Below are 16799 nucleotides of genomic sequence, written 5' to 3' on the forward strand. Positions count from 1 at the left end.
AAGCTGTTCTTGAATCTATTTGTACGTGTAGTGAAACTTTTATATCTTCTACCCAACAGGAGATCATGGAAGAGAGTATGACCAGGGTGGGAGGGGTCTTTGATTTGCTAGTTCCTTTCCTGAGCCAGCAGGAAGTATAGATGGCATCAGTGGATGGAAAGCTGGTTTGCGTGATGGGACTTGGCTTAGTTCTCTATACCTCCTTGCGTCTTGGGAAGGGCAGTTGCCATGCCACACTGTGATTCATCCAGATAGGATGCTGTCCATGGTGCAGCTGTAAAAACTGATAAGTGTCTTTGTGGCCATGCCAAATTTTCTTAGCCTCCTGAAGAAGTAGAGACATTGTTGTGCTTTCTTGACCATTGCCTCAAAATGGGTGGACCAGGACAGATTGTTGATGATCACCGCTCCAGGAACTTGACACTCTCGACCATCTCCAAATCAGTATCATTGATGCAGACAAGTATGTGGCCTCCATTCTGCTGTCTGAAATCAATGCCTAGCTCCTTCGTTTAGCTGACGTTGATGGAGAGATTGTTGTCTTTACACCATGCTGCTAAACACTCAATCTTTTTCCTGTCTCATCATTGTTTTGAGATCCGACCTACAACAGTGGTGTAGTCAGCAAACTTGTAAATGGCATTGGTGGAATTTGGCCACACAGTCATGAGTGTATAAGGTGTATAGTAGGGGGCTGAGTATGCAACCTTGCAGGGCATCAGTGTTGAGGATTATCATGGAGTAGGTTGATTGCGGTCAATGGGTCAGGAAGTCGAGGATCCAGGTACAGAGAGGGAAGCCAAGACTTACGTCTTCGAGTTTACAGATGAGTTAGCTTGGAATTATGGTGTTGAAGGCAGAGCTGTAGTCAATACGTAGGAGTCTGATGTAGGTATCCTTGTTATCTAGAGGTTCCAGGGATGAGTGTAGGGCCAGGGAGATGGTGTCTGATGTGGACTTGTTGTGACAGCAGGCAAATTGCTCTGGATCAACGCAGTCTGGTAGGTTGGAATTGATGTGAGCCAAGACTAACCTCTCAAATCACTTCATAATTATGGAGGTCAGAGCCACCGGGCAGTAGTCTTCGAGGCACGTTGCATGATTTTTCTTTGGCACTGGTATGATGGTGGTCTTTTTGAAGCAGGTGAGGACTTCAGATCATAGTAGGGGGAGGTTAAAGATGTCTGTGAATACTCCCACCAACTGATCCACACAGGATCTGAGCGTGTGCCTAGGGACTATGGGAGTGCTATGCAAACTGTGACATCCTACATCAAGGGTTGCCAAATTGTAGTCCCTGACCCTTCGTCCCCAACACCCAGACAGCTCAATCCCATATTTACATATACTTATTGTTTGTTTGAGTCTGAGCTTCTGGAAGTTTAGAATGGGCTGATTGAGTACTTGTTGGGTTGTGTAGTGTGTCTTTGGGACTGAACTTTTATAAGCTGACATCACCACGGAAATATTATGAAACTGAATTTCGTAAATCTGGTTATTCTGTGGTGTGGCACCAGGAAGAAGTGATTACAATACTATTTCATTATTATGTTTTAAAATGAAACAAACTGTCCTGCTGAGAAATTGGACTTCAATTCCAGGCAACTGTAGCCTCATAATACATTTTTTTAATATTCATTAATGGGATGAGGGCGTCACTGGCTAGGCAGCATTTATTGCCCAGAGCGCAGTTCAGAGTCAACCACATTGATGTGGGTCTGGAGTCACACGTAGGCCAGACCAGGGTAAGGATGGCAGTTTCCTTCCCTAAAGGACATTAGTGAACCGGATGGGTTTTTTTCCCAACAATTGACAATGGATCATGGTCATCATTAGATTCTTAATTCCACATATTTTATAGAATTCAAATTCCACCATCTGCCATGGCAGGATTCGAACCCGGGTCCCCAGAATGTTATCTGGGTCTCTGGATTAACAGTCCAGCAATAAAACCAGTAGGCCATTGCCTCCCCCATAGGCGATGATACATGATTTAAAAAGTTCATTCTTAGGGTGAGGGCATGACCTGAACCACTTTGTAAACCACTGCAGCACATGTAGTGTAGTTACTCCATAATGCTGTGAGGGAGTGCTAGGAATTTGACTCAGTGATGATGAAAAATGGCTGATGTATCTCTGAGTAGATGTAGCTGAGCTAGCTAGTTACTTGTGACCGACATCACATGTCGGACAGTGAGCAGTAATACTGTACCACCAAACCTAGTCCATTGCAGTTTCTCACTGCAGCTTGAATGGTGTTCTGCACTCAAAGGTCATCCTTAAATTTACTTTACCAGATCTTTGGCCTGCCCTGCCAGCTGGTGGTGTCCATTCTACTGCCGTTCTGGCACAACATACATCCTGGAGGCCAAGAACATGTGCTGCCAGTCTCGCTTATCTCTATCACAATGTCCTGCGGGCATTTTGATCAGTCCTCTTAGCACTTCTTCATCAGTGATGGTTTCTTTCCATGTAACACTCAATATCTTACGTAAACAGGGCTCTTCATAACATTACAAAAAATCAGAAATCAAAGTCTGTTACTATCAGCAATTAGAAATTTATGCTATTAAAAAGAAAGATTATTTAGGTTTTATATATGACTTCCAAGGTGTCAGGGTAAAAAAATTAAAATGTTGATTCCTGTGTTCAAAGTCTGATTATCAATTTGTTTTAATTTGTTCTTGGGACATGACAGCATTTATATCCTGGATAATCATAGTCATACTATATTTTATTTCATCATCTCTGGGTGTGGATATCACTGGCAGTTTGAGATTTCTGGAACACATGGTCATGTTTGACTCAGTAAAATGCAGTAATGATTTCAATATTTCAATGTAAGGTTGTTGACTTGCTCGTCGAGCTGGCTTGTTTTTGTTCAGACGTTTTGTCACCGAGCTAGGTGACATCATTAATGGAGCCTCTGATGAAGCGATGTTATTCTTCTCTGCTTGGAATTTATTCCCCTGGCATGGTAATGAAACGTCTGAACAACAACAAGCCAGCTCGGCGAGCATGTCAACAGCATCATCTTTGCCCAAACTTTAAAGATTTCAACCTATTCCAGATTGAGTGGTGAGAATTCTGGGTGAGTTTGAGTTTGATTTATTGTTGTCACATGTACTGAGATACCATGAAGAATGTTGTTTTGTGTGACATACAGGCAGATTGTACCATACAAAGTGCATCAGGGTAGCAGAACAGCATGCAGAATACAGTGTTACAGCTGCAGAGAAGGTGCAGAGAGAGAGATCAGAATTAACATTTAAGATGTCTGTTCAAAAGTCTGATAACAGCAGGGAAGAAGCTGTTGTTGAATCTGTTCATATGTGTATTCAAACATTGATATCTTTGCAGGCACTCTTTCCCGTTTAATTGGGCATGAAGCAATGAATGTAGGAGATGCATTATTAGGAATTTGGTTGCCAGCACAGCTGGTTCAGAATCTTAATGGATAGATAGGAGGTTTGTGAATGATTATGTTCACATGAAGAAAGAATTTTGGAATAAACTTTGCACCATGTAAAGTAAGGGAATGCGTCGTTGGGTTTAAATTCTTCCTGATTTGCCTTTGCGTAAAGTTTGATCTTTGTTTGTCTTCCTTCCTGGGTGTAAAACCTGGAGATGCTCTAAGTTCATGGATGCCTGAAAGTAATACTCGCGTCAGATAGTTTTAGGGCTCTAAAGAGGTGTAGGTCCATTGCATATACTAATGAGGGGCTGAATCTTTCTTTAAGGACACCTCTGTATTCACCAGTGCTGACAGCATCAGGATCTTGGTCTGATACTTGCAGGTTTCAAAGGCATTGGTGCATCTTACACCAGGCTTTCCTCTATGAACTCGGAATGAGTCGTGATTCTAGCTCCACAGTACTCCTGAGAACTGCTGCCTGAAATCGTCCCTCTTTATATTCTCCTTCTCCATCTTGCCAGAGGGTGATTGAATGTGAGCCCTCTCTACCTGACCACTGGCATCAGCTGCTTCTGGAGGTAGAATGACTTTGGCAGTTCACCTCCAACTAAAATGGAGCTCTGAGGACAACTTTGGGTGAGCCTTGTTTAGACTCAGAATAGATCCAAGCTGGTCTTGTGTTATACAGAACAGAACAAATTTTTATCCTACTAAGGCATGGACAACTCTGAGATGATGATTCACAATGTCCTGAAAGAGCTGAAACATCCCAATGATAGAATATCAATGTTAAGTACAATCTTATGAGCATCAAGGTGCATAACATAATATTCTTCTCCTCTTTGTCTCCTATCTCATTCTGCTTCTTACTCATTAAACCCTTATTCTCCTTCTGGTACAAATTCATTCTTTCCTCATCATGCTTCCCATTGCACCCCCTTCCTCCCTCTGGCAGCTCTGTGTTATTTTAGAGCCAATGCAGGAGTTAATGTCCAGGCATAAAACCTACAGCTTAAGCCCAAGGGATTGCCTCAAGACATGCTTGTTCCAAAAGTGGCAGCGGATGGTTGCTCCCCCTGGTAAGTACATGAGAGACTTTATTATTCTTTCATTACTACATATCTGCCAATAGCGGAAGAAAATGAGAAGAATAATGACTATCCATTTACGAAAACACTCCCATGAGGAAGTTAGTTGCTCTTGTTTAGAGGGTGTAACAAGGGACCACATTAGTAATCAATCCCCTGCACCCAGATGACCTTTCCAAGATTGGGTCTGACCATATAAAGAAAGTATTGGGCAATCCTTCCTTGACTTACAATTACTGAGAAGACAAGGATTCTGGCATTCATGTTTTCAAAATAGATGAGATGCATGTGGAGGCGCTGACAGTCTCCCTAAATCGTGGTAATGAGGCTCGAAGGCCAGTTTTGGGTTAGCTTCAAACCTGTTAACAGGCATAAGGGAATGCCCACCACATAGTATAAAGACCAGTACTTGTGTTCCCCAATACTTCTATGAGTAACTTGAGACTACAAAGATGTTCAGATCAGTTCTTGATGAGTTTATATTTAGACTGATGTATGATTCTTTGGAAGAGGGAGAGGAGAAAAAGCAATTTCTTGCCTTGCTGGACAAATATGCCTGTGGATACTGTGTGTAAATGCCTGAAGCTGAGCAACATTAATCATCGGCATTCACATGACTAACAGTAATTGAACAGGCTTTGTGATGACATACACCAGGGTAATGGAATAAGACAATCCTTTCTGGAAACGAGTGTCCAAAAAAAAACAATGAGGAGTAAACCATTTATTTCGATCAGCTTAAGTGAATAGACACACATCCGTTTCGTACAACTTTTTAAGCAAGGCAGACTAGAAGACTGTGGGTTTTCAAGGTAGCACCAGGACAGCTGATGCAGAAATAGAAAATTGTTACTGACAGGGAATAATGTGATGGAGCTAGACCCTGGCAGTAAGTGATTGGGCTCCATTTCCCTAAACAACAGACCAATGAAAATTGACTGTAGGGGCTTTGAGTTGAGATAAAAATACCTCTTAAGCAGGTTTAAGGAGTTTTGGTAAAATTACTAATTATAATTATTATTACTATATCATAATATAATACTATATAATAATTATTATAATCATTACTAATTGATATTGATTGCTTGTTTTGGCAGCTGAACCAGCCAGGCAGGCACCAAGCAAACGCAGGAAAAGGAAAATGTCAGGGGGCAGCACCATCAGCAGTGGCCCCAATTCTAATGCCAACAGCAACAGCAAAAAGAAGAGTCCGGCTAGTAGCTTTGCGCTGTCCAGTCAGGTACCTGTAAGCATCCACGTTTCTTTGCCCTTCACACACTGAACCGTACAAGGACAGGAAATGAGCAGATTTTCCACTTTTTCTGGGAGATTTTCTTTGGATTTTATGTTGTTGTTGTCACTTTGTTTCACTCTTTCTATGAAGTGTCAGCTTTGAACTCTAAGCTATTTACCACTGGTACTGCCTGGTCTGGGATGACCACTCAGGTACCTCACCCAAGGGCTAGATGGTGGGACCATGCACCCCAGATTCACAGTCAGTAAGTCATATCTTCAAGAGCTGGAGGGGTGGATGGGAATTTAAGTGATGGGGAGGGCAAATAATAAATAGAGAAGAGTTGTCTTATCAGATACATTGGTTATTGAACTTCTCCAAACTTCACCCAATGGTTAAGTTTCTGACCATCTGGATTTGCTGAAGTGAATTGGAAGTTCTATTTGGGAGAAGGAAGGAATGGTCCTATCTCAAGCTAATTATAGGGTGGTACCAGCTGAGACTTGGGTTGTCTACCTTTTCTCTTGACAAAATGTTCTGTGTATGGGAGTGTGAAAGATGGGGCTGTAGATCATGAGGGCAATGAGGGAAATGGATGTCAGTGGTGGGTAGAACACACTAACAAATTGGCACATGAGTTCCAACACTGTGGTCTACTGTAGACTCATGTGAAAACCATAGGCAAGATAATTCTCTGTTGTAAGTACATCTAGGTGTATGTCTGGAGTTCTGTGTGCGGATTAAATTTGATTGTGTGCTTTTTGTTGTTCACACCCGTATGCTTCGAATTTAAAATTCTCATTCTTGTGTTCAAATCTTTCCATAGTCTCGCCTTTCACTAACTCAACCATACAACCCTCCCAGATCTCTGCGTTCCCCAGTTCTGGTGTCATGTGCTTCCCTGATTTTTACTGCCTCATCATTGGCAGGGATGCCTTTAGCTGTTGGGGAACTTCCTCCCTAAAACTCTCCTCCTCCACATCTAAAAGGCCATCACAAGTGCATAAAGGACAAAAGCCACACAATAAATACTTGGACAAAGTCATAAGTCACACGACACCTGGTTATATTCTAACACCATAACCCGGTTTTGTGTGACTTCTGATTCTGTCCACCCAGTCCAACACTGGCACCGCAAAATATAAATACTTGGACGGGTGACACAAGTCTTATTCAAAAGAGTAGATTTCCAAGAGTGTTTGGAATTCCTTCCTCAAGCTCCCGTCTCTACCTCTCTTTCCTACAAGATTCTTCTCACTAAAATCTATTCGTTTGACAAAGTATTTGGCCAATTATCCACTGCTGCCTTATTTGGCTTGGTGTCTTTTTTTTCTTGCTTTGCCCTCCTGTGAAGCACCTTGGAATGTTTTTACTATGTTAAAGGCGCTATATAAATGCAAGTCATTGTTGTGTTCAGGTGTTTCTGTGCATGTGCGTGTTTGTATGGATCTGTTTGTCTATCCTGTTGCGAATTGTTCTTTAAATGAGCTGAGGTCACCTCCCTGTTACAGGACGTGATGGTGGTGGGTGAGCCCACCCTGATGGGGGGCGAGTTTGGCGATGAGGACGAGCGGCTTATCACACGTTTGGAGAATACACAGTATGATGCGACCAATGGCATAGACGACGAGGACAGCTTCAACAACTCCCCTGCGCTGGGAGCCAACAGCCCCTGGAACAGTAAGCCTCCATCGAGCCAAGAGAGCAAGTCGGAGAACCCAACATCACAGGCCTCACAGTAAAGATGTACAAAACAGTCAGTGCCGTTCCAAAACCCAAAATAAATCTACCTTTCAAAGTCAAAAAACAAGTGGAGGTACCGGGGGCTGGTTTGTCACTGTGCAACCGACTTGTGCCACCAATGATGCAAGCATCAATCACTGATCTCTCCTTCCCAATCTATCACTAATTATTGGATATAATACCTGCTTCTATAGTTTTTTTTAGCTACTACAAAGTATTTTCATTTTAACTCTGTCTCTTTGAAAAAAAAGTGTTAATAAACAGCTTGTTGCTGAGGAGATTTGAAACCTGCCCCAATTCTAGCTCCTCTCTTCTGCTGAGCGTTCTGTCATTTTGGCTTTGGACAGGAAAAGAAATTGCTGTTCTAGAAACTTCCACAGATGGCACAGTAGGCAAATGGGCCACCTGTGCAGTACTGGGCTATACGGACCAGGACTTTCTGAAATTTGGTCTCCTGGACTGTGCTGTGATAACTGATTTCAGCAGAGAATATTGAGTGGGGATGGGTTGCTACAATTGGCCTCAGTTAGGGACCCCACTCATCTGTATGTTCACTATCTGGTGACATAGAAATGATACCATTGCATGGTTGTTGGGTGAAGATGGGACTGTGATGCCCAATGTAGTTGAACAGCACATAGCCACGTACTCTTAGATTTCGTGAAGAATGGAACACCTGGATAGGCAATTTGTGCCAATGGGACTGTAAGTGATAAGTGAGAATTGGGTAAACACTGTGGATACGGGAGGGGGTGTTGATTCTTGGTATCCAGATTTTCTGTTTCTTAATAAGACTTCTAGAAACCACATCCTCACATAACCTCCTTAGAGTAAGTTATCAAGATAGAAGTCTACAGTGATATGCATCTGAATCCACCAAACCCCTGCATTTTTATAGCAGCGATGGACTCCATGGCTTGTATATTCTTTCAAAGGATATTGGTGATTTTATTGCATGGTATTCAAAAAAACATTTAAGCTTATTTGTTAGTAAAGTATTCATAAAAATTGTGATGATTCTCTCCAGACCTTCAGAAAGTTGGTTCAATGAATAGATACGTTCTGTAGATCAGGCAGATCCCAGGTGTGTTGCTCCTGAACCAAACTGAATTTGGCATCTTGCTCAGGGCAATACCATGGGTGCTACACTTGGGCTCAGCACCCTTGGGCTGGAGGGGCAAAAACACCTGGTCATGACTGGTATTCAGTGATTAACACTGGAAAATATATACATGTCTGGGTATAATATGAGGACAGAATCAGTCTTGGCTGTGATAACTCCCTTTGTTAAATACTCTGCTACCACTCACTGTCTTAGCACGTATGTGAAGACTAGCCATTTAAATGAGGTGTTGGAGACCCCTCCAAGTTCTGACTGATGCTGACAGATCCTCTGCTGCTTTCTGATGTTTCAGATTTCAATACGTAACAGATTTGTAGTTTCAATTGTTGGTCTCTGGCCGTGCTTAGACGTTATTGTCCATGAGGTAGGTATCTTGTCAAGTTTTATTTTAAAACAGGATGCCTCTCATGATTTGGAGTGCAGATATTTCCAAATCTGCTCTTTAACTAACACAACAAACTAGTTCTCTTTTTGATGTGCGTTGTGAAACTGGTTAAGGATCACACAAGTTCTTGACCTGAGTCAACTGGGACAGTGAATCCAGTGTTTTGGGTCCTGTGAGCTAGAGTCTAGAACCTCTAGTGAATCTAGTGGTTATGGATCCTGTGAACTGAGATCTGAGATTCCAAAGTGCTACTCTGTAGAGTGCAGTACTTTTACACACTCTTGGGGAGATTGCTCAGCCTTGACTCTAGCCTGCACTTCAATTTTTAATAAAAAGAACTTGCATTTATATAGCGCCTTTCACAACCTCAGGATGTCCCAAAGAGTTTTACAGCCAATTACTGTAAGTACTTTTGAAGTTTAATCACTATGGAAATGTAGGAAACTTAAGTCCGAATGGTTGTAGAGTCTGAAGGTCTGTATCGGACAAATGTATCTCTACCTAGTGGATTTCTGAGTATTAGTTCAAAATAACAAAAAAATAGTCACTTGGTGGTACAGATCTGGAATATACTGGAAAGAGAGATGAATGCAAGACAAAAAGCTTAGGCAAAGTATCTCTTTTCAGTAGGATTCAAATAAATAATACATTTGAAAATCAGATTTAAAAACAAGAGTTGTAGGACAGACTACATTTTGGATATCCAGATTGCAGTTTTTGGCATGGAGTGGTATTCGATTGTAAAAAGGGGTCCACACCCAAAACATTGACCTGCAATTTCTCTTTACAGACACTGACAGATCCATGGGTGTTTCTGGTGTCTTTTCTTTCTGTAGCCTGATAAAAATGCATTCAAGTGGGACAGGTTAGAACCATTTTTGAATCCTAGCACTGTGATCCAGTTGATTGATGTCAGTGCTGTTACTTTGCTAGCTTCAGTTGGAGGTGTCATGGAGATGAATCCTGCTACAGAGTTTGTAAATGCATGGTGGGGCTGATTCTATGAATGGTACCAAGGTGGCTGGGGCCAGAAGAGGGTGAGATTTTGTGCTGGGAGACACTCTGGAATGTTTAATAAAAGAATCATTAAGCTGTGACATTGTGCCTCACAAGGATTTTGAACTTTGCTTGCCCACTCTGCTAAGTTAGCTGATTTTAGTTAGGGCATAATTCAGTTGAGGGCCCAGTGTCCTTGGCTTTAGGAAAGGAATTGGCAAAAGGTCATCTTTCAGATGCAGAAAACCTATGGCTTAACAATTTACCCAATATTTGTTTTTAGTCAGGGTATATGAAGGAGATAAAATGTACATTTGGTGAAATAACTGGCTCATAGATTCAAAATTTAGAGATTGCTGCAAAGACTTTAAAAATACGTACAGAACTACTGGTTGCCACTGACACATCAGAATCAATAAATAAGTCAATCCTGTGCTGTTGGATTGTGTTAATGACCTTGGAAAGGCTTAACTGAACCATGTATTGATGTAGACAGTCAACAAGCACAGTATGCATGCACAAACTCTTGACAGTAAGCACTGTCAATCAGACTTGCCCCTACTCCTCATCCCCACCTCTTAAAAGGGAATACAGTTTCTGGATCATGTATATCTGTAATAGTACCTTTTTAAAAATTTGTTTTTGAAGTTGAAGTTTTGCCTGAATGAACTTTACCTGCCACATCTAACCCCTGGTACCTATTTGAACAGAGAGAGTGAGGTGGAGAGAGAATTCTTGGCTGCTTGACCTGATTTTCTACTTGGCTGTAAATCTGTAGAGAGACAGTACAAATATAAGATGCACATTGTCTTGTTTTATACAGCAAAAGAAACCTGGAAAAAATATTAAAAAGGTGTAATGCTGAACAATTTCCCCTCAAAATTGTTTGTAATGTTTTTTAATGTTATCTTGTGCAGGGGAAATGTGTTTTATTTTCTTTGTTTCGAAGCCTTTCCTTGTTCCGTGTATCTCTGCTTGTATATTAAATGCTAGTACTTAACGATCTGTATTGCTGTCATTAAACGTTATGTAAAACTTACAATAAATGCCTCTGGATTTTATTTTCCTCATCAAAGAGAAGAGAAAAATTAAAAGTGCACAAAACTTGATGGAGCCTTATGACATGCATTACAAATTGAATCATAGAATCCCAACAGTGTGGGAACAGGCCATTCGGCCCAACAAGTCCACACTGCCCTACCCTGACTCATTCCCCTACCCCTGCATTTCCCCATGTCTAACCCACCTAACCTAAATTGGTTCCATTATAAAAAACAGAAGGGATGAGGGCGCGGTTATTCTTCCTGATGGGACATGGCAAATGGCAACCACCATGGACCTCTGTTGGGGCTTCAACTTTTCACTACATTTATCGCTAACTGAATAAATTAGTTTGTATATCCAAGTTTACAATTTACATTAAAGAAGGGCAGCAAGCAACGATATCTTGCATCTTTTAATATAGCAAAATGTCCCAAGGCACTTCACGGAGATGACTTTCAGTCACAGGTGTTGGCAGGTGACTAAAAGCTTTATATGTAAATGGTGCAGAAGAGAGCAGAAGTTTCCCTCCCTATCCCTGTAATACCTCCAGCCCTAACAACATTTTGAGATAAAAGCTAAAAGAACTACGGATGTTGTAAATCAGGAGCAAAAACAGAAGTTGCTGGAAAAGCTCAGCAAGTCTGGCAGCATCTGTGAAGGAAAAATCAGAATTAACGTTTCAGGTCCGAGGGAGGGTCACTGGACTCAAAACGTTAAATCTGATTTTTTTTTTCTTCACAGATGCTGCCAGACCTGCTGAGCTTTTCCAGCAACTTCTGTTTTTGTTCAACATTTTGAGATATCTGTACAAATTCTGACTCATTGAGCATCCCTGATTTTATTCTTTACCTTTAACTGCCTGAATCCCTAAGCCCTAGAATACCCTCTGTAAACTTTTTCATCTTTCCACCTCACTCTCTGCCACCTTTAGAGCAGAGAGGGCTGAGAGGGGACCTGATTGAGTTGTACGTGATTATGAGGGCCATGGATAGGGTGGATGGAAAGTAGTCTGTTCGACTTAGTTGAAGGGTCAGTTATAAGTGGCATAATTTTAAGGTGAAAGGCAGACGTTTTAGAGGGAATTTGAAGATTTATTTTACCCAGAGAGCGGTGAGTATTTGAAATGCACTTTCTGGAAGGGTAGCTGAGGCAGGAAACTTCACACCTTTATAAAGCACTTAGATGACCACTTGGAATGTCATAGCATTCCAGGCAATGGGCCAAGTTCTGGAAAGTGGGCTTAGTGTAGATTTAAAGATAACAAGGTGTAGAACTGGATGAACACAGCAGGCCAAGCAGCATCAGAAGAGCAGGAAAGCTGATGTTTCAGGTCTGGACCCTTCTTCCTGCTCCTCTGATGCTGCTTGGCCTGCTGTGTTCAACCAGCTGTACACCTTGTTATCTCAGATACTCCAGGATCGGCAGTTCCTACAATCTCTTAGTGTAGATTTATTTTTGTTGATGCAGACTCGATGGGCTGAAGGACCTTTTCTGAACTGTATGATTCTATGATCTCCTAATTTAAGGTACACTTTTAAACAAGCTTTTGGTCACCCAGTATCCCGCTATGAGGCTCTGTCATATTTCTTATAATGCTTCTTTAAATCAAATCAGAAAATGTTATTATGTTTAATCCGTTATGTAAATAGATTTCATTGTTTAAAATCATGAGAGTTTTGAGAAAATGAATAAGGAGAAAATATTTCCGTGTTTTCCTTTTTATATATAGATAGTTTCAATGCCTCGAAACGTCCCAAGCTGTTTCACAGGAATTGCAGAAAATAAAGTTGGACCATGGGAAAGAGTAAGGACTAATTAGGTAGCTCTGTCAAACAGCATGATGGATCGAATGGTCCTCATTCATACGGTGTCATTCTACACTTCTATGTTTACACTCGTACAGTGATTTGGTCAAATTCCATCAGAAGTAGTTTTGAGCGATGTAGCTCAGAAGGTTATATTTACATATAAAGCTTTTAGTCACCTGCCAATATTGGCCATCATGGTGGTTAACGGTGTGCAGACTCACCAAAATGATAATGTAACAAGAGTTAGCTTATGAAGATAGGTTGTATAAACTTGACTTTGTATTCCCTTGAGTAGAGAAGATTGAGGGGTAATTTGCTTCAGGTGTTTAAAACATTAACATGATTTTGTATGACAAAATGAAGAAACCAGTTCCTCTGGGGGGAGAAAATACTACACAATACTGTATTAAATTAAAACTCAGGACCTGAAGAAGGATTCCGACTCGAAACGTTGACCTCCCTGCGCCTCGGATGCTGTCTGACCTTAATTGCTTGTCTAGCTCCACGTTTTTTTGACACTCAGTCAATTAGGTACTCAATGGTTCTTTCCAAACTCTTGAATCTGTGCTTTATGTGACACTGCAACAGGCAAGATTCAAAGCTAAAAACGAAAACGCTGCACCTGTGGTGGCAGCCGTTAGTTATCACCGATTGCACCTATTCAATTAACTTCTAGTGGATCGATGTGGTGAATACAGGCATCTTTAAGTGCCTCCATTTAGTAATGTGAGAATCAAAACGTCATTTCAACATAAGTGGATATATGCAGCTCCAGGAATTTCTCATTCCGCAGTTGTGTCAAACAGTTGAATTATGCGGTGCTTCCTGTTCATCTAAATTGCGGCCAGGACTAATGAATGTTCAATAGTACAAACAGCTGATTGTCAATTACTCGGTATGTATTTCTAGTTGCTATGTTTCCAGGTTGATTAAGTGTTGAAGAACCCTGCACGAAACAATCTAGAAATTAAAGAAAAGGAATGACCAAAACACTAAGGAGCCAGTCTGATTGAAATCATCTTAGGTTATATCTGATAGAATAACATGATAACATCATAACACTAACTTCAGCATCAATAGGTAATCAGAAGTGCAATATGTGGACATGATATTACCAGCCTCCTAGGATTTCTTCATATGTCTGCGTGGCCCACAATTCAGTGTCTAATTTTTGCCTTTCCCTCAGAATCCTTGGATGTGTGCCATTCAGTTCTGACAATTTATCAACTTTTGAGTACAGGTAACGTTTTTAATGTCAACCTTTTTAAACAGCTGCTAGCCTATGCAATATCTCAACCAGCTCCTCCCAAAGTGATTTATAGCTTCTAATTCTAGCCACACAAGAGGGAGTGGGGTCATTTTGGAGAGAGGACACAAGATAAGTCATGTAGATAAGGGTATAAAGATTGGATTTTCGGGATGATCACAAGCAACAACCTCAGGGACCAACGCTTGAACAAGCAATCCTGCGTCAGAGATTCAGTGACAAAATCAATTAGTCCAAGACTGATCAACTTAGCTGGATATGGATAATACTGTATTTGAACTGTGAGGTTTGCATGCTCTCTGTAACTGGCTTGTTACGTGATTCATTAATAAAACATATTGCACTTATTATTGTTTCTGTAACATTTACTGCTGTTATCTTGTTGGTTCTTAAGGAGCATATAGGTATAGGCATTACCTGCACTTCAGCCCTCACCTCCTCTCTTCCCTCTCACAACAGCAATAGTGTCCCCCTTGTCTTTACCTACCATCCTACCAGCGTCCACATCCAGAGAATCATTAGCCGCCATTTCTGCCACTTCCAGCCAAGTGCCACCACCAGACATATATTCCCCTTCCATCCCCTGGCAGTCTTCCACAGGTAACCGTTCCTCTGCGAGACCCTGGTCCACTTTTCTTTCGCTCCCCACAGTCCACAGTACATTCCCCTGCAACCACAGAAGGTGTAACACCTGTCCGTTTACTTCCTCCCTCCTCGCTATCCAAGGGCCCAAAAACACCTTCCAGTTGAAACAATGCTTTGCCTGCACTTCACACAATCTAATCTACTGCATTCGCTGATCACAATGTGGTCTCCTCTACATTGGGAAACAAAGTGTTGACTTGGTGAGTGCCTTGATGAACACCTATGTTCTGTCTGCAGAAAAGACCCTGGGCTTCCAGTTGCCTGCAACTTCAACACACCACCTTGCTCCCTGGCCAACATTTCTGTCTCAGGCTTGCTGCAGTGTTCCAGTGAAGCTGAGCAAAAACTGAAAGAACAGCACTTCATTTTCCACTTGGGAATTCTACAGCCTTCTGGACACAATATCGATTTCAACAATTTTAGGACTTGAGCTCTTCCCGTGTCCTTACCCAACCCCCACACACCAGGCCTTATTATCACGTGGTCTGCTATTACACATAATCCCTGTTAGCCACTAATTGTACCCATTAGTAGCTATTCATTCTCCAAAGCTAATCGTTATCCACTCCTTTGCCTGTATAGCTGTTCTCTCTCTTTGGGGTCTGTCTCCACCTGTCATTTAGTCCTTACCCTTGCCCCCCATCAGTTCTGAGGAAGGGTCACCGGACCCGAAACGTTAACTCTGTTTTCTCTTCACAGATGCTGCCAGACCTGCTGAGCTTTTCCATTAATTTCTGTTTTGGTTTCTGATTTCCAGCATCTGCAGATCTTTTGGTTTTTATTTAGTCATATTTTGATGTTCACATTCAAATCTTTCCACTTGCAATGACGCACTGTGATTACAAAACTTGTAAACCTTCTGTCAGTAATACATTGAAAGACAAGTTTTTGAGCTGTAAACATGCAGTTTGTAAGGTTTGTTATCCCGTCTGTTTTTTGGATGTTACACAATGTATTTTCTTAGGATCAATGCCACCAGTCACTGAGAATGATTGCACCATTCTGGGAACCTAACTGAATAATAGCTCTGTAAACTGGAAAATGCCACTTCTTGTCAGAAATGACTTAGGATCAAGACTTAGGTTGGATAAGCACTCAGTGCAGGTCACAGACCTTAAACCAGTGTATACTTCATGTATACAAGAAATATTAATGAACTAATGCACACAAGAAATATTAATAAGGTAATGGATTTAATATAGTGAAAATAAATGTTTTTGTTTTCTCGAGGAAAGGAAAGAAATAAAGACAGGGCTCACTTTATTTCAAAACCTGGGCTCTAATGAGCAATTAAAGTGGGATCGTGGTTACCAGAATTAAATTAATGACCATAGATCAATGAGAACAGAATCAGCTGTTAGCAGGGTGCTGTGCTGGTGAAGTTTCGTAAATCTCTGCTGCAATCTGAAGTGAAAAGCAAGAACTAGATGATTGGACTGTGGAACAAAAACAGAAATTGCTAGCAAAACTCAGCAGGTCTGGCAGCATCTATGGGGAGAAAGCAGAGTTAACATTTTGAGTATGGTGACTGTTCATCAGAAATTATGGCAACTACAAAAAAGTGGCATTTATACTGAGGATGAGGTTGGGGTAATGGGGGAGAAGTGAGTGGATAGGTGGGGGATGTAGCCCAGAGAAAGAGAGATACAAAAGGTGTAGGCAAAAGACAGGGAATTATTATAAACAAAAATCCCAATTTCCTGCACTTGTCCCATATCTTTGAATGTTATGATGTTTCAAGTGCTCATTCATGTAAATTTTAAAGGTTGTAAGATTTCCCATCCCTACTGCGCTTCCAGGCAATTCATTCCAGATTGGTTCAAACATGGACAAAAGAGCTGAATTCCAGAGGTGAGATGAGAGTGACAGCCCTTGATATCAAAGCTGCATTCGACCGAGTGTGGCATCAATGAGCCCAAGTAAAACTGGGGCAAACGCTCCGGTGATTGGAGTCATACCTGACACATACGAAGATGGTCGTGGTTGAGGGAGGTCAATCATCTTAGCTCCAGGACATCTCTGCAGAAGTTCCTCAGGGTAGTGCCCTAGGC

General features: G+C 41.4%; 1 protein-coding gene across 3 annotated transcripts in view; it reads left to right on the forward strand.

The window, feature by feature from the left end:
• ldb1a (LIM domain binding 1a) overlaps positions 1-11026 on the forward strand; it is a 104128-nt gene extending 93102 nt beyond the window's left edge. For 2 of the 3 annotated variants that reach the window (XM_048608855.1, XM_048608856.1), the window contains exons 10-12: positions 4371-4494; positions 5601-5749; positions 7249-11026. In XM_048608855.1, the coding sequence (XP_048464812.1) occupies positions 4371-4494; positions 5601-5749; positions 7249-7479 (504 nt within the window). In that variant the 3' untranslated portion in view covers positions 7480-11026. The remainder of the gene's footprint in view (positions 1-4370; positions 4495-5600; positions 5750-7248) is intronic. The other variant, XM_048608857.1, reaches the window with a different exon arrangement.
• Positions 11027-16799: the final 5773 nt, after the last annotated feature.

Source organism: Rhincodon typus, chromosome 20 (assembly GCF_021869965.1).
Source record: "Rhincodon typus isolate 14 chromosome 20, sRhiTyp1.1, whole genome shotgun sequence".
NCBI lineage: Eukaryota > Metazoa > Chordata > Chondrichthyes > Orectolobiformes > Rhincodontidae > Rhincodon > Rhincodon typus.